This window comes from Battus philenor, unplaced genomic scaffold (genome assembly GCF_028537555.1).
Source record: "Battus philenor isolate CCGP_79_NKW_IND1 unplaced genomic scaffold, ilBatPhil1.0.hap1 SCAF_9, whole genome shotgun sequence".
Lineage (NCBI taxonomy): Eukaryota > Metazoa > Arthropoda > Insecta > Lepidoptera > Papilionidae > Battus > Battus philenor.
The window spans coordinates 13682267-13702109 of record NW_027181759.1 but is presented as its reverse complement, the minus strand read 5'-3'; the positions used below and the strand labels follow the sequence as shown (position 1 = coordinate 13702109).

The following is a 19843-nucleotide window of genomic DNA, read 5'->3' as shown; positions in this document are numbered from 1 at the left end:
TTATTTTATTAATTTATGGAATGATTTACCGCTGACAATAAGACGTGCCAAGTCACTACCTATTTTTAAGAAAATGGTTAAAAATTATTCACTAGATCTATGATTATTTATACCTTCATTCATTACTTTTTCTTCCTCTGTTTCTGTATTTTATCCGAAGCAAGTGCGATCCAAATCAGTTTGATGTTTTTATTTATTATTGTATTATGTTTATAATATATATTAAACCTTTTTTATTATAGGTATTTATGTTATATACGTATGTATGTATGTTTAAGTATGTATGTCTATGTATGTTTATGTATATTTATGTTCATTTGTTTGTGAATATGTATTTTTTTTGTACACGTGAACTACCCTTTATAAGTACTATTATCTAAGGCAATCTCTTACAGACAACCATAATAAGGAAAAGATAATATGTATTAAACCTTATTTATTATAAGTATATATGTTACATACGTATGTATGTATGTCTATGTATGTTTATGTATGGTTATGCTCATTTGTTTGTGAATATGTATTTTTGTACATGTAAACTACCCTTTATTAGTACTTTTACCTTTTCCTTATTATGGTTGTCTGTAAGAGATTGCCTTGAGTGATAAGACCGCCCCTTGTACTTTTCTGTATATTATGTATCTTATCGTGTACAATAAAGAATATTAAATAAAAATAAATAAATAAATAAATTTACTTAAAGACAATATATTAAGAATGTGTTCATTAACACTTATTGTCTATATTAGAGTGAAGCCATTTTTGTAATTGTGTCATTTATACTAGCTAACGTAAAAATTATTTTAGAAATCAGTGAGAAAATTTTTCTTTATGCAATCGAAGCATTGTTATTTGTAACCACCAATAATCTATTTTGTATATTTTGATTCGACTTCAATAATAACTTATTAAAAATAAGGTAGACACATGTGTCTGAAGTGGCACTTGGTGAAGTCGGGTTCGAATGGAGCTGAATAAGACTACTAGTCAATAAATATGACAATATTATCACAACGATACATAAATAAATATATAATCGGTTCACAGTTCAAGGCTAGGATTGAGAATCTTCATTTGTATTCAGGATATGCGTTGTTTAATGCTGAGAAAATAGACATTATATTTTCTGCGGATTTAGTTAAATCTATTTGATTTATGTTAGTTTAGATAACAAAACAAATTGTACAGGATATAAAGTTTCTAAGACACCAAAAATGCACAAAATAAAATATTCAGAATATGAGCGAACAATAACCTTATTTTATCTATTTATTTTACATTAATACACCAAAAAGAAACTATTGAAAATACATATAAAAGGAAAAGATTTTTGCATTTTGAATTTTACTACGTATAAAATGTTTAGACATACACGTTTTTCATACGACAGCAATGGAAGGTTTATTATTAAAATATGTATTGTATTGGTCTTTACAACGTCATTATCGTATCAACCGTAAGACTTCTAGCGCTGGACATAGGCCTTCCCCATAGATTTCTAAAAAGACCAGTTGGTAGCATCTTTCAATAACCATAACAAGGTCTATTCTCTTTGTGGTAGACGCTTTACGCTACGCTTAAAATGCGTGTAAAGTACCAAGAATATTGACTTAGACTGACTTTCATACTCTGTTATGAGTAGTATTTATCAATGTAGTATTTTTAGGTGAACATGGACAGTGCTGGTGATGCGGAGGGGAACTTCTCCGTTATTGGGCTGGTGGAAAACATCTCCGCTCCAGGTGGTTGGGCGGCAAAACCGGTTGCCGCTTTTCGATACGTCAACTCTACGGACCCTTTACCGGTGAGTATTATAAACAGTTCCTGAGACATATATACATATATTTATATATGACTGAAGTCTTTAGTTTTGACAGGCGTCGACAGATGGCGTAAGTTGTTCGTAAACGTATAAAAGGGGCATCGCGCTGTAGAATCGACATTAATAAAGAAGACTCGGCAACGACACGACGTATATATACGTGTATACATTTTTGTGTGTGGTGGTGATGATGATGAATATAATTGTTTGTACAGGAATTAGTAGGAGGTACTCAAATAGCCTGGATTTCTGGCCAGCCTCCAATAGCTGAACCATCGTGCGGGTTCGATGGCAAGAAGTGCTCGTTACCCCATGACCCTGGAGTACTATCAGCGGTGGCGGCGGTCGCTGCTGCAGCGATACTGGCGGTTGCTCTCCTCCTGCGCCACTATCGTTACGAGCAAAAGCTCGCATCCGTGCTTTGGAAGATAGAGGCAAAGGAATTGAACTTTATTACCCCTTGTAACGACAAAGAAAGTGGCTCTAAGGTAGGTTATTACTATATTGTTTTTTTTTTAATAGGCTATCTAGTTTTAAGATTATGGGTCTCTTTTTCAATTGGCCATCTAGGTAGTTCCACTAGGCAGTCCCAATGCACCAGGTCATCTTGTAGGTTACTACTCGTGTGCCTATTTACAAGAGGCCATCCAAGTAGTTACTAGTTGTTGATTACTACAACCTCATAGTACAAGTGCCTATAGCAATAGGTCACCTTCGGACGCGCTATTATTTAGATAGGCTACTAGTTTTGGTACCTTTTGCAAGAAGCAATCTTAATAGGCAACTGGTTGTAGGTTTATTTTTCAAGCGACCATCTATATTAAAAGATTGTCGTTAGACGTTTTTAATAAAATACATAAATAGTAAGTCAGATAACTTCATTTAACTAACTTTAAAGTAAATGACTTAAAAAGTCTAAAGTCTATCGAGATTAAACTCCTTTCGCTTCTGCAATTGATGCGACAAAGACCCTGAAATCACGTTCAACGAGTCCCTACGAAATCTAGTATTGAAACAAATTTTAGGTTGTACATTCCTTAGTTGTTCTAGGGAATTGATGTACAAACAGGATGATTTAAAATAGACGTAAAAGCTTTGTAGGGATGAATGTGTATGTATGGGGGTGCAATGGATTCAGAAATAACATAAACGTTATAAATAAAAACGTTTCTACCATTCGGATAACTACATATTAAATTTATTCATTGTTTACTACCTGCCCTTGTAGACATTAATTTAGAGTGTTTGGCACTAATCGGTGTAACATAACTCCTGAAGATGCCCCGTAAAGGGGTGAAACACGTGTTGAGTGATTTCGCGGTGGCAGTTGTGTGATTCGCATTGTTTGCCGCATACGCATTTATCAGCGGGCTGGCGGGCGGTGCACTTTGTTGCACGACTACCACTGCATGTGCGGAAGTGGCTAAATATTAATCCTTTTCTTACTTAGACATTAATTTAGCCAAAGTTATTGACCTATCGTTTTCCAATACTTTTGTGGGAGTCGTATATATACTGATATGATGTCTGAATGAATATTAAGTGTAAGATTTTGTGGGCGAGCGTAGCCGACGGGCGAAATTAGTGTGCCGAATTAGTGCAGCGGGCACATGCACGCACCGGTGACGCGGGCGCAGACCTTTTGTTACTTTTGTTTCTTTTATTTCTTTTGCGCCTTTGTTCTATTGCCCGCTTTCACTCGGTCGCAGAGCACAGTGCGCCCCAGAGTCCTACGACGAATGCACGTCCTTTTTGCTCGCACTCAAGCGCTAATAAAAATTTGTTCGTGTGTTAAATAAATTGATAAAGTGTTACAAACGTCTTTAATAAGATGCCAACTCTTTACTTTTATAGTGATCCATTTAGATAGAGTGATTGGAAGCAAGTGTATAACTTGAATAGGCTGAAAGTATTACGCATTTGTTAAGTTACTCCCAATCAACCTGTATATAGATAATTTAGATTTTCCGCTCATAGTACTTTATTAAATATTATGTATATTCTTAGGAGTGCGCACCTCAAGAGGCAGAAGTGAAACGCGCACATACAACGATTGCTTTGTATAAAGGTAACATTGTCGCTGTAAAGAGACTGAAGAAGAAAAGCATCGATGTAACTAGAGCTGTCAAAAAAGAATTGAAACAGGTAATATATGTATATATATTACGACCGAAAATCGGATAGCCCTTGATACGTATTTTCTTATTTAGCTAAGAAATTAAGGAGTCGGCTTCAATAACTTACTAACAAAATAAATTAACATAAGAAACTATAAATGTGTAAATATATTTACATATCTCTATAGTTATCTATAATTCGTCCATATTTATGTCAGGTTTTTTCCTATACAGAAGTTCCTTCCATAATAAACCAACACAAATTCTATTTTTGTTAAAGAAACATCAGAATACAAATTTCTGATATTTGATTTCTAATGATTATTGTTTTTAATAAAAACAATTAGCAAAAAGATCGACATTTTTTTTGCTTTATAAGCGATAATCAAAATTTAAAATACAATTAAATATCTTACCTGAGACTTAATAAATAGTTGTAATTTATAAAAAAAACTAAATGCATACTCTTTACTAATCATTTCTGAAAGATGTTAATATTATTAACTGGTTTGTAGATCCGAGAACTGCGCCATGAGAACCTGACCGCATTTATCTCTGATCTTAAAAATGTTAATATTATTAACCTGTTTTTAGATCCGAGAACTTCGTCACGAGAATCTGACCGCATTCATCGGCGTATGTGTGGATAGTGGATCCGCTTGCATAGTATCCGCGTATTGTTCCCGCGGATCTCTTGCCCGCGTGCTCGCCGACCGCGATCTCCGTCTCGACGACATGTTCGTCGCGAAGCTCGTCGCGGACCTGCTTCGCGGATTGACTTACATCCACGACTCGGCTCTCATGTCGCACGGCAACCTTACTTCCAGTAACATCCTGGTCGACAGGCACTGGGTGCTTCAGATTGCTGATTACGGGCTACACACCTTGAAGAGTAAGATATAGCCTTTTTTATTATAACGTCTTTCTATAAGATGCAATAGAAACTCTTTGATTGGTCCTAAGAAACATTTTTTTACTTATATTATTTAAAAAAAATCTGTACACGAATAATATATATATATATCACTCAATTATTCAAGTATTTACACTCTTACTAAAACAGATGCTTACTTCCTTAATAAGAATAGATGCACACACACTATTTTGATTTCAGAAGATTTAAAAGACTTAATACGAACTTATTAACTTCCTTACTCTCGACTGCTATTAAACTCAAAACGCATATTCAAAATAAATTGATGGCAAAAGCTTATTATTCAACAAACTAATATTTAAAGGACAATCCTTGGCAGAGATGTCATCTGATTGTTTTGATTTGACTTAACCTATATCTGATAAAGTGTATTGTTAAACTTTATTAAAAGACGTGTTGTTGTGGAGTTTCTTCCTGATTCTTCTCTTTAACTATTACACCTTACGAAGCAGAGTAGAGTCAACAATAAAAAAGATTGAAAAAATAAATAGATAATAATTTGACGATCAATTAAAAGTTTCAAATGTTGAATAAAAGAATTTTATATTTATCTCTATCTAAGTAGGTAGAGACAGACTATATTATTAAAGATAAATAAACCGAAATAACTTTATATATTACTTTGTTACTTTGTTTTACTTAGGTGGTTGCATGATGACGGAGGACGCGCTCCGTATAGAACGCCGCATGCTGTGGAAGGCTCCCGAGTTACTGCGAGAATCGAATCCACCACCTCGAGGATCACAGAAAGGGGATGTCTACTCATTCGGCATTATATTATACGAAATTCTAGGGAGAAACGGCCCTTGGGGAGACACTAATCTGACTAATGCAGGTAATTTTTTTTTAATTATTATAACTGGTATAAATTTGGTTTTGTAGTTGCCAAGCAAGCGCTTTATAGAACATACTACAAGGTAAGTATACAAGCCGATTTCAACCGACATTTTTGGAAATTTATGGAGGAACCATGTCCAACAGTGGAAGTCATATAATTGAAATGATTATGACTACGAAATCTGTTATGTGTCTCTGCATTTTGAGCATATTCTATTTAATGATGCATTAAGTCTAGAAATATGGAACATAAATAGTTTCATGACGCGATGATTTAGTTCAGAAAGTTTTTATGGAAATGTCTATCTCCTATTTTCATTCTGTGGATAGCCTTTACTGGTAGAGTCATTTATATATAATTTATTTTTTGAATGTTTATAGATGTAAAAGCTTTAAAGTTGTTGATATATAGTTCATTTTGTGTGCAAAAAGCTTTCTGAAGCTCTATTTTAATGCGACAGGTCAACATATTTTGGCAGTAAAAAGTCTGCAAGGACAGATAGTAAACAATAATTCATTTTGATATATAGTAGTTAGAGTTTTGAAATCGCTAAGATATAAGATAGAAATAAAAGATATAAGATAAAAGATAGAATAGTAAGAATACTATATTGTCATTATGTTATTTATTGTTTCTAAAACCATTGATTTAAGGGTAGAGTGTAGTATATATTAACTGCTCATAAATCAGTAATACACCAAACCCTTTAAAATTTTAAGATCTATCAACCTGTATAATAAACACTAAAATCATTGTATATAGCTGCACAGTGTATTGTCAAATTATAACAGAAAAAAATGTTTGTTATTTGTTTCAAAATAAATACAGTCAAACAATCCAATGCGCGAATTGCCAGCAACTTTTGAAAGGAACATCGATTTTACTATTGACTCCACTTATTTAATTCGGAGAGGAGAAAAGAATAGAAAATTGTATTACCTCCTTAACTGTACTTGGAAGGCTGCCAGTCTAACGAGTTTCCTTTTCGGAAAATTTAAAAGCATAGTTACTTTTATTGTATTTGTAATACGTATGTGAATGACGGTATGTGATCTTTATTTCGGCGCCTATACCAAATAAAATACGAAATCAAATAATTCAACTGTTTAGAAGAGGCGAAAAACTATATATTCGTTGCATCTCAAATATTTAATTTAAAAAATCTCAAAATTGTAGCTACATGAAACGTTGAAACTATTTATTAGAACATAATTGTTTCTGCTCATTATGCCGAATAGAAGTAAAGCTTTTACTTGTTTATTAAGAGAGAAAAAAGATACTTTGCCTATCTTCGCCATTTTCAAATAGAAAATTATAAAAATTTACAAGGTGTATTTTGAACTCTGAAACTGCAATTATTTTCAAGTTTTCTTGTATAGTTATATTAATGTTCTATTTAAGTATATCTAATATTTTGAAAAACTTTCAAAATAAGAAAAGATATATAGGTGCATCCATTATAATTTTTCTTAAGTACATATATAACATATTTTATAATACATTTTCACAATTATTTACATTTATTTCCAAAAACATGTAAATACTAAATATGTACTTTATATTGCTATATTACTTTGCGGTATTTAAATTTACTTATCATCATCACAAACCAAATAAGTATAGTGTCGATCACCAAATTCAACTTAGCCTTAGTACGTTCACTAATCGATATAGGCTATATATTTCCAATAAGGCTATTTGGAAATTGCTTGCATCTTGTGAATGGACGTCCTAGGATACGCTTGCCGATACGTGATCTCCCAGGACAGGTCACTGCAACGAAACAAAACACAAGCGTGTTTGAAAATCGATTAATTTTTTTAAAAACAGAAATAATTGGTCGAGTCCGTCAGCCAATTGGAGGCGTGCTATTTCGCCCTCCCCTGAGTGGTCTTGACGCCAGGCCATCAGCTCTGGCCGTACTGAATGCGTGTTGGAGCGAACGCCCTGACCGTCGCCCGGACCTCCGCCTGGTATGGCTGCGTCTTAAAGACATGCACGCTGGAATGTAAGTTTACATTGCAGATAGTTCTTACCACATCATCGTTAATTCCATCATCATATCAGTAGGCAAACGCTCACTGCAAGGCATAGGCTTTACCCACAGTTCACCACGATGGCCAGTGCTATGCTTCCCGCAACCTTAACTAACTTAGCCACTTGAGAATTTTTTTGGCCTCACAGCCACTTTGGACAAGCAGTTCTACGAGCTATATACCTTACTGCTCTCCGAATTTGAAATAAATGTTTACAACTACGCATGTAGTCAGAAATGAATATATATAGTATTAATCATACATACAGTAGCCGCCCCCTGGCTCGTACTTTACAAACAAAAGGCAATATAAATATATAAAAACTATTGTTTCTAATTTAAACATGTCAAAACAGATTAAAGACAGGTATCGTACCTACGAGAGCTATACTAACAAAATATAAACTTTCTAATGAACACTCCTCCCACCCCCTTTTTAGGTAGAATTTCGTAAAACCCGTTCTTAGCGGATCTTTACTTTATAAAAGTAATATTTTTACTAAATTTTCAAGTCTTTATACTTTTTAATTCAAGAGATATCGTGATGAGTCAGTACATAGATGTCAGTCTCTAAATTCTCATTTCTCGACCATTTCATTAAGTTTAGAAGAACTTACTTGTCGAGTGATGTATTCATAAAGATATAATATAAACCGTACTAATATGTATGAATTTATGATGGTAATAGGAAAACCAATACGTTCGACAACATGCTCACAATAATGGAAAAGTACGCTCTGAACCTAGAAGCCTTGGTCGAAGAGAAGACCAAACAGCTGGCCCTGGAGAAACGCAGAACTGATATACTTATGAACAGATTGGTACCCAGGTAAGAAAATATTAACGGGACCGGAAGGTAATTTCGTCTCTTTCGACATGTTTTACAGGAAAACCGATTGATTTTAACCGCTCCGGCATTGATTTTTTATACTAGATGACAAAAGGTTGTTGATAACGAAGGTAAATAATTGTTGACTTGACTTGTTAAAAATGTAGTCGTGTTAATTTAACTTAAGAAAGCGACATTACTTTCCGGTCCTCCTAATTCTTATAACGTGTTTATCTCTGAAATAAATAGATGAAATTTTCAAGAAAGTTTTTTTTTTAGTTTATTGTGTGCTTTTCTTACAACAAGGTGCTACTGGATCTTCATAGACACGGAAGTGATCATGATGAATGGACTCTGTGTTTAGCACTAAACGGTGTAACATAACTCCTGAAGATGCCCCGTGGAGGGGTGAAACACGTATTGAGTGATTTAACGGTGGTAGTTGTGTAATTCGCATTGTTTACCGCATGCGCATTTATCAGCGGGCTGGCGGGCCGTGCACTTTGTTGCACGACTACCACTGCATGCGGAAGTGGCTCAATATTGGTCCTTTTCTTAATTAGGATGGACTTCCGCAAAATAACGCTTGATTTCATTAAATATTCATATTGAATGGTCATAATTGGATAACAATGAATAAAACCCCGTAATAACAACTTATCGAATCATAGTTTCTGCATTTCGTGAAGTGTATGGCCCAGTCACAAGCGCCCAGATATATGGAGCGGTCCGTCTAGTTAATAGTAGAACTAGACGGCTATATAATGATATATAAATCTATTAATATAATATAAATGATTTAAAAAAAGCGTCCAAAAAGAATTTATAATTAAAAGAATAAAATTTAAAAGTGTAACCAAGTATATGATTTAATTACAAATTTAGTCAAAAGTTTTATGTTTAAACATTCTATTATATTTAAAATCTGTTTTCTAATTTATTTGTTTCAATAATAATTTACTTCATATCGGTATTTATTGATACGGTTTTTACGTTTCTGTAGTACGAGTAAATTCCAGCAACTTTATTTATTCAATGTATATATTGAAAATTTTTCAACGCTACTACATGTAATGTTTACAAAACTCCTTTTAAAGATCATGTCGCATTGATGTCACAGCATAGAATGACCAAACACGTTTATGTAACCTACTAACGCCATCTAGTGAAACACTTTCAAAACTTTTTGATTTTATCCGTTACTTATTTCTCACTAATGTTAATAGAACAATAGCGGAGGCAATAAAACGAGGAGAGCCTATCCTGCCGGAAAGTTACGAAAACGTGACCATCTGCGTCAGCGAAATCGTCGAATTCTCACGTCTGGCCGCTGCCTACACCCCTGCACAGGTTCGTGTTGAAGTATATCACGTATTAAATAAGTATCTCTATATGCTTACATTTCATGTTTCTTTAAAATGAATTTATTTATTTCACATTTAATTTATTAAGTAATATATCTTAAATATATTTATTTTCTCTATTGGAATACGATAAACAAAGTTCTTCTGCCAGTGTGTCAAGATAGGTAGTACGGGATATATTTTTGTGTTATATGAATATCGAACGCTGATTCAAAGTCTTGACTTCTTGACACTTTGAGCATAATTAATTTAAAACTCTAAAGTAATATCGTAATTAATTTTCAAAGATATTACTTTAGAAATGTTATTCACTAACAAACATTGATTGTCAACTAAATTTTAATAAATAACTTCGTAAAACAGTACGCCGTTGTCGTTTGATATAATACAAAAGTTTCAAGCACATAATAATGTTAATACAAATGTATTTGTACCTCCAAAAGCTATGTAACTTGTTTATAATAAAATTATTACGATATAAAATTAAATACGTGATAAAATTCACAGTTTTAGTGGTCTAACTCCACACAATGTTTTTATTAAAATCGTTTACGGTAATTTTTGATAATAATTATATAAATTGCAAAGGTTTATTTAAACACTCGTTATGCGAGGTACATAAAATCGTGTTAAATTAAAACGTAATACAAGTGCCGCGTTATAAGGGGTGTTACTGTACTTCTATTATTCTGAGTCAATTAATAAATCTTTGTAAAATAAACGGAATTATTTAAGGAGTAGAGCTACAACGGCTGAATTGCGTGTATAAGACTATACAAGACGCACACGTGAAAAACATAAACATCACCAAGAATTTTATTTTAATGTCAAATTCATTATTTTAACATAATTGATCTATTATTAAACTACAATTAGTGTATTTTACTTATCTTGACAGTATTATAAATAACGGTATACTTTTATGACTACATTATCCAACCTTTTTATAAGTGTATACGTAATTTTATATTAAAGCGAAAAGGTTAAACTCGAGTCCGAAGTCCATTTTAGAACTGCCCCCATGTGGGGCGTGGGCCTCACGTTAAGAAACACTGTTCTTATGGGGTAGTGCTAGCGATACAAATTTGTGCTCCAGCTAAGAGTTGTTCGTACAATCTATAAGAGAGCAAAAGATTCAGTATAAGAAACTTTTCTTAACGAAAAAAATACATCAATATACGGATGATGACTTTGTGTTAAAAATAATTAACAATCTATTTTGAATAGTATTTTAAGTTACAATAAAACTAATATATTAACTGATCTATTACTGTACTAACATTTTAAGTGACCACAAACAAAACCTGTCTGAATTTTTTATGGGTCCTTATCAACACATATTTGAAATCATGGTACCTTAAAGTGGAAGGATGCCATTATATGGAAAATCAGTTTAATTCTAGTTCCAATAAAATTGGACTCTTATGCATTCTTAGATCCGAAATCCGCGAGCTAATAAATTAAAAAAAAATAATGTCAGATACACCGCCTGAAGTATTGTATTGGCTTATTGTTATCACCTCGCATTGAGTATATAAATGGTTACTATAAATGATTCTAAATCAATTAAAAAGATAAAATTCCAGGATCGAAGATATTAGTTTCACATTTCATATATCACATCATTTATTTCATTTCCGTTCATTGTTTATAATGTAAATTATACTAAATTTCTTTTTCAATACTCACAGACACCTACTGCAAGGTGTAAATCTCCCCCAAAGTTATATAGAGAAAGCTGTTGTCCTTCTGGAAACTTGTGAGCAGTGCCAATTCAATATAATTAACGCATAAAGTGTGAATTTTATAGGATTTAGTCGAAGCCGCGTCCTGCATTTGCATGTCTCAATCCTCTACCGCTGGACCACCACCGCACAATACTCTACTAATATTAAATTTAATTTTTCTTTAAACTATTTAAAGTTTTTTTAATTTTTATAGGTTGTAGATATAATGTCTGATCTTAGAAAATGTCTGAAAACCATCATATCTTACTACAGTGTTTACATGGTAAGTAGAATTTTTAATAATTCTAATAATATGTAAATATATTTCGGAAATTATTTAAATATCTTTGGAAATTCATTTAATTTTGAAATTATGTCAGAATATCTTTAAATTAAGCGCAATTTTGTAGATGGAGCCTTTAAACGACACCTACACGATAGCCAGTGGCCTTCCTGAAAGAAATTCCAAACACGCCGCTGAAATTGCATCAATGGCACTGCACATGTTGGATGTAATTCCAAAAATAAAATTCCAGCATGATCCGTTAGGCAGACTTAAAATAAGAATCGGTAACTATACTTTCTATTACAAATAAATAAGCCATCTTTTATTGTATTGAACAAACCTCAAAGTTATTTAACCTGAGTTGGAAAGAGAATTATATAAAATCACCTCAGAGGATACTCTTATTCTTATCTATTTAAACTCTGTGCTTTCAAGTTCTATAATTCACACCTTTCGCTAACTAAGATGAATGTTGTCAACACTTCAGTCGTAGAAAGCTTACGGCTGGACAAAGGTATTACATATGACAGGTGGCTCAAAAGTAATGTCATAATGTGAACGCACTTTAATTTTTACAAATGGCGTCTAATGTCACTTTTACATTTCCTAATTTTTTTTATTAATGTTATCAATCTTATAGTATCAAATAAACTTTATATCAACAGAGCTCTTTGTTTTTAATTTATAACAAAATGGCTGCCGGTTCAAAATATATCTTAATTGAACATGTCTTAATTTTTAAAAATGGCGCTAAATGTCACAGTGTTATGATATTTACGCTACTTGAGCTATATATTTTTTTCTAATTAATGCCAACGATCTTAATCTATCAAATAATATTTTTTCAACCACAGACTTCTTTTTTAATTTATGACAAAATGGCCGCCGGTTGAAATAATGACATTACTTTTGCACTGCCTGTTAGATATATGAAAAACAACTGCTGGAAGCGTTTAAACAAATAAAAACTCCGTTCTTCAGCTGTAACTAAATTATAAATATGAATGTATTTATTTTTCTTGTAGGTATACACACTGGACCATGCGTAGCTGGTGTGATGGGTATCGATTTACCGAGATACACCATTCTCGGAGATGCCATCGACACCGCAGCATTAATGCAAACAACAGGCCGTTCCAAAATGATCCACGTCAGTCACAATACGTACATCAATCTGCGTAAACATGGAGGCTATCATTTCACTGATGCAGGCATCATTAAAATTAAGGTACCTAGATTTACTATCAAATACTGTATTTTACTCTACTATATTCTCTTACACATACACACAGCTACGCACACACACTCACTCTGATACATAGATAGACTGGCAAATTATGTAATTGTTTGTTCAGGATTACCATCATCATCACGTCTCCCGATAGGCACATACTGCATGGCAAAACAAACTCAAACGTCTATTAATATCGATTCAACTATTAGTATTGGAAAATCGATTCTTAACCCTTAAATGCATAATGATGAAAAACAGCAACATACCACTTAAACGTAAAATGAGTACTAAACTTAAAAGAAAATTCATTGTGTAGCATGTCTGCAACATAAGTTTTTTAAAAAAATAAGTAAAAGAAATGTTTTTTTTTAAATATATATATATATATATATATATATATATATATATATATATATATTTCCCTGCATTGTAGTGAACATCTGTATCTGCGAGATTAATATTTTTTTAAAGTATAAATAAAAGTCATGCATTTAAGGGTTAAATCGCAATTAGAACTTATTCAAGAAACTAATTTTTAAAACTGTAATTTTATGTATAGAAGAAATATAACATTTTTATATTATTATTATTACTTAAAAACTTTTAACATATTTATAGTATAACGGCGATAATATCATAAAAGACAAAAAATATATATAAATAAGAAAGTAAAATCAAATTAAAAAGGAAGAGAATCACTTAAAACACTTTAAATGAATATACTAATGGCTACTAAATATACTATAATTTGTATATTTAAATATCTACTACATATATAATAATATTTATTTAATTTGTTTATTTAATATTCTTTATTGTAAACGTTAAGATACATTTACTAAGTTTTACAAAAAAGTACAATGGGCGGTCTTATGCCACAAGGCAATCTCTTACAGACAACCATAGTATGGAAAAGGTAAAAGTACTAATAATGGGTAGTTTACGTGTACAGAAAATACATTTTTACAAACAAACGAACATAAACATACATAGTAATATATAAACAACAAAATTAAATATCAATGTAGATGAATGTAACAGGAGATTATAATAATTGGAAGGACATAAACAACATATTTATTTCATTGGATACATGTCATTGCAAGGTATATCTCCCACAAAGATCGGTACGATATCAGGTCTTGCGCAGTCCGTATTCAGCGAATTGTCACATTAACCATAGCGTCGGTTCCCTTATTAAAAGGCATTCTCATACCATTATAGGCTTCAGAGAAAAAACACACTTTTATAACAAAAAATATGAAATACTTTCTGCAGGAACAATGTTAAACTTGTACATAGTTTTTTAACCGGTAACAATAGAATAAAACACTACGCCTCCGCATGTATTATTTGCACGCGTTGTCATCAGTTTATTTTGAATAACGGCTGCGTGTATATGGATTTTCAATTTATTTGTTAACTTCTGTATTGAAGAATAATCTCACGCCCAAAATATATTTAATGTTAACGTGAATAAGTTAGATTCGACAATAACTAAGTTTTTAAATTTGTCTTTAAACTAGTTTCTCGTCTTGTTCGGTACTATTTTTGTTTGTTTTAAATCCGTAGAGAATTTGAATTGTGTAAATAAGACATTAGGCGTCTATCGACTGACTGTCATTAACAAGTGTAATAATATGCATTATTATTTATTAATAAAATACATTTGCTAAAGTGTATAAAATTACGCTTTTGTATACTACATTCTTATATAATATAACTAGTGTTTACTATATTTGTACATAACTACATAATAACAATTGTTGTGGTTGAACTTCTACTCACTAAAAGTAAAATTACTTTATACAAATGGAAATTGGGAAGATAGGTTTTGCTACTGGAAATTTTTAAAACTATCTATCTATCATATTCTATCGAACAATACTATACTAATTTTAATACGTAGAATTAAACGTAGTTGATGCTCAGGAAGCTAATAATTGCCAAGTACTCCTTATAAAACAATATTTTTGCTGTTTTTTTTTGTATAGCTACTGTTAAGTTTCTCGTTGCAGCAGAACTGTTGTCATAGCTGGTGGTACTTTCGTATAGAGACAACAATACCGACATTTTATGTTGATTAAAGATTCTAAAGTACTTGTAATAATCTATTCGAATAAATTTTGACTTTGATTTGATTTAAGTAGAAAAGTGGAGAAAGTAATAAGATTTAGTTAGTACACGCCAAGAACAGGGCAGTCGGTCAGACTGCCATTTAAGCAGAGAATGATAAAAAGGGACGTAGTGACATAGATTGAATATAAAACGAATGAAATTATTCAGAGGACATTTTCTTGTTAAGGAAGCTCTTTTAAATTTAAATACATAACGATTTAGGGAAAATAACAGGTTTAAAAATATATATTCTTATCAGTATTTCATCAATCATAGTTTGTTAAAGTATCAAGATGTATTACAATAATTTTTAACTGTCATAAACATTTTTTTTTATTAGGGACGAGAAATGAAGACCTGGTGGTTGGTTGGAGAGGACCACGAGAGACGTAAGGTGCCGTTCTTTCGTTTCCGTAAGCGTTTTTATTTGTTTTTATCAAGTAGCTATTTAGATAGACTTAGTTCTGTAAAAAAATTAAGGCACTGTTACAATCTAATCATTAGTAGTTTTTTTTTTGGTCTCCGCTATTGAGGGCTTTTCGTACCCCTAACTTATTTATGAGATAGTGACTTTTATTTTCTTCTTTCGAGCATCTCAGGTTCTTTCGTATTTTCCCTTTCTTACTACAATTCATCTACCTTTCCCCTATAAATTCTATGCCTTTCTTTAATCAATTTTACATTTCTTTATATTAATTATTCTTTTTCTATTTATTTTTATTTACGTTACTTGCTAATTCATTTTTACAATTTTTCTTACATTGTTTCATCATCATGTTACTCACAGTACGCCCACGGCTGGAGAAAGGCCTCCATCGTAAATTTACAGTAGCAATGGTTGGAAGTTAGAAATTGTTAAGTTCGTCTGTCCTTGTGGGTGGACGTAGTATTCTGCGCTCCATGATCTCAACGCCAGAACGTATACCCCAGCGACCGTCGGATCTGCGCGCCTTGTGGCCTGCCTACTGGCTGTTCAACTTGCCAATCTGCTGAGCTATTTTAGTTACTATCATTCGTCTATGGATCTCCACATTTATAAATCTAATTGAAAAAATAATTAATTGTAACATAATTCAAAGAGATGATGGTTTGTAAGAAAAGGACCAATATTTAGCCACTTCAGCACATGCAGTGGTAGTCGTGCAACAAAGTGCACCGCCCGCCAGCCCGCTGATAAATGCGCACTTACCCACTTTGCACAATACCACTTTAACCACTTTCATTCGTCTACATATCTCTTCTTACCTGATTACAGCGCACATAGAAAAAAATTCTCAGCGTAGCCATCTGATAGCTAACCAATTAAGCCCGAAGTTAATAAATAATAAATTTAAAATCCTATTACTAATTACCCATCGACATAGTTTACGAAAAATTTTAAAAGCGATCGTTTTAAATTAAAGTTTTTTTCAATAATTATTTATAAATTTTGTTAATCCATCTCTGAAAAATTATTATTGGCTTAATGTCAACTTTGAAACTAAAGGGAGTTTAATAAGCTTTATTCTAAAAAGGATTGTATTTGAACATTTTCGTTAACATCATCATAATCTCAGCCGTAAGATGTCCACAGCTGGGCATAGGTTTCATGGGGCTGGGCATAGCCATTCTCATAGGTTTTCAATAGAAGAAGTCAGAAGCGCCCAGCATAAATTATTTTTTGACGGCCTGAACGAGGCCTCATTCACGTTGTAATACAACCTTTAGCTATATGTTCTGCTCGTAGGCCATATTTTCATTCCTCTACAGATCAACTTATTCCTGATCTTGGACAGGTATAGTCCACGTTGTGCGGTTATTAACCCCGCCAGAAAACCGTTGAAGTGATTTTTAAAATAAAAGTATTAAATTAAAAATTTTAACTATTATTAACCATAGACATTATTAAATGAAAAGTTTTAAACGTCTTTTTAAATTAAATTATTTTTAAATGTTTTTTAATCTCCGTCTGATGATTTATTTTAGTCTGCCTTAAATAATTACTTTGAAACTCACCTGTCTTAGTGAAAGAGTTATTTTTAGATTCACTCCTAAAGTTAAGACGAAATATATTAAAAAAGATTGATGCGTCAAGCGTCTATATCCTTTTTTTTTCTCGTCTATATTGTCAACTTTTTGGGGACCTTTCGTTCCTCTATTTAAATCTTCGACAGGGATGTTTGTTTCAAATATTTTATCAATAAAAATTTTTATTAGCGTTCTCTTCTGTCATCCTTCAAAAGTCCTTTTACTATATCTTCTTTTATTCATAACATCCTTTTGTATACTTTTTTCTGTCGTTCACAATCCTTACACATATAGCCTCTTTTCTTTCGCCTCATTCTTTTAGTAACACAATTTAGTTCATATTTAATTTTTTTATTCTTATTACCATTATTATTATTTCTCATTATACAGTTCTTTAGTTACTCAATCTTATATTTAATTTTTGTTTAATTCTGTATTTAGTTTTATTTATTACTTTCTTTATTATTTTATAACGTATCTAATAGATTCAGGCGTTACTTTGCGGAAGTCCATCCTAAGTAAGAAAGGGACTAATATAAAGCTACTTCCGCCATGCAGCAAAAGTTGTGCAATGCGAATTACACCAAACTACCACCATTAATTCACTCAACACGCGTTTCACCCCTCCACCAGTGCCAAACATCGAGTCGTTGACTTTTGACTCGGTGTTTAGCACTGGTCGGTGTAACATTACTTCTGAGGATGCGTCGCATTGTTTACCGCACGCGTATTTATCAGCGGTTTGGCGGGCGGTGCACTACATTGCACGACTACTGCTGCATGGCGCAAGTGGCTATATATTAGTCCCTTTCTTACTTAATTTATGACAAAATTTTACAAATTTCTGACGGCATTATTTATTTTTCATTATGAAGGTGATAGTGCCACTTAAGACACAAAGTATCTCCAGCTCCACTTCGCACTACCACCGCCTATATCCGTTGCCTAACGAAAGCGCCTTGGCCTTTCTGTCTCGACATAATGGCGCCGTATCTTATGTAATTAAGTTGTTAATGAGACGTATCTTGTAACATTTCGTTAACTGCTTGTCACGCTCGCTATACAATAAAATCTCAGCTTTATCTTATGTAAAAAGTTAAGTTAGAATTTAAAATGTTTACACACAAATAAATTACAGTATATAATATACACGCTAGTTGGTTATTGATGCAAAAACTTTAAGTGAGTGAATGTATATGTATTAATCCATGCAAAGCCTTTTTATGGTTATAGACCCTATTTAAATAGCTATAAAAGTCGCAAAAGGATATCGATGGCAGGCAATCGTTCAGGTATTCTATAAAGAGAGTGTTTCTCGTCATTTTTCCAATGCTAGAAGGCTTTCATTGGGTGTAGAAGCAAAGTCATAAAAACAGGACCATACAAAGGCGATCCTATTTGAAACAAACATCAATTAACAGCTGAAATTTTGATGATTGTACTTTTTGATACAAAAAAATACTGTACAGCCAATGGAACTAATTTAATTGTAATTAATTGTAATTAATATTGTTCTTTGTACTATTGCAGAAACATCAAAATGTGAGTTCATATGATAACATTTACAGTACATCCAATTATAAATGGATACAGAATTAACAAACCATATCTTTTCTTATATTCAAATTAAGTAATAACATAATAATCTTAAGTAACAAAATAACTCATATACGAACGCCAGCCCGCTGATAAATGCGCACGCGGCAAACAATGCGAATTACACAACTACCACCGTTAAATCACTCAAGAGTGTCATGATGGCGGGTGGTGCACTTTATTGCACGACTACTGCTAGCGGAAGTAGCTATATATTAGTCCTTTTCTTACTTAGGATAGACTTCCGCAAAGTAACGCCTGAATCTATTAGATAATAATCTTAAGTCAAAGCGTGGAGAACTTACGACTGCTGGTATAAAACATCATCTCATAACTCAACAACGACCTGTAGTCGATGCAAAGTGAAGGCTTGGATCATTTGTACTCACATAACTATGATTTCAACCACAGAACGCAGACGTAGACCTCTCCAATAGATTTGTACGTTAATCAGAGTGATTTCAGTCGAAACTTTTTTCCAGAGCCAGAGGCAGGCTATAGTCGAGAGAACTGCGACTACAATGACAACGCATGGGCCCTAGAACGTCCCATACAGAATATTAGGGACAGGGCGCGTTTGTCTTGCGGAGGACCAATGGGCCCGATCTCCGCTCTCTCGTCTCCCGGTGCACCGGCCTGTTTATGCTTCGTTCCACAACGTGGCCACCACTCAGCACCTTCTGTCTCATTTTGCGAGAATTGAATCAACGATGAAATCACCTACGAGTAAACATGTACGTAATTTGTATAAAATGACATTTTGATATGTCAACAAAACATTCCGTTGATTGTTTAATGAAATATTCCGAACTTTCTTGCTCTTGGATATGATATATATGGATCGTAAGTAAAAGCTTATTTTAAAAGACAATATCTAACTTATTTATATTGGCTCATCTGACTCATTGTTATAAATATAAATGCAGCCTTTTATGC

General features: G+C 32.8%; 1 protein-coding gene across 1 annotated transcript in view; it reads left to right on the top strand.

Annotated features, from left to right (window-relative positions):
- LOC137932345 (guanylate cyclase 32E-like) overlaps positions 1-19610 on the top strand; it is a 30234-nt gene extending 10624 nt beyond the window's left edge. Inside the window, exons 3-15 of the mRNA XM_068775948.1 lie at positions 1667-1804; positions 2038-2314; positions 3846-3967; positions 4534-4831; positions 5517-5708; positions 7542-7719; positions 8435-8575; positions 9802-9925; positions 11881-11949; positions 12077-12236; positions 12978-13180; positions 15645-15717; positions 19390-19610. Of these exons, the coding sequence (XP_068632049.1) occupies positions 1667-1804; positions 2038-2314; positions 3846-3967; positions 4534-4831; positions 5517-5708; positions 7542-7719; positions 8435-8575; positions 9802-9925; positions 11881-11949; positions 12077-12236; positions 12978-13180; positions 15645-15717; positions 19390-19610 (2196 nt within the window). The remainder of the gene's footprint in view (positions 1-1666; positions 1805-2037; positions 2315-3845; positions 3968-4533; positions 4832-5516; positions 5709-7541; positions 7720-8434; positions 8576-9801; positions 9926-11880; positions 11950-12076; positions 12237-12977; positions 13181-15644; positions 15718-19389) is intronic.
- The last annotated feature ends 233 nt before the right edge of the window (positions 19611-19843 follow it).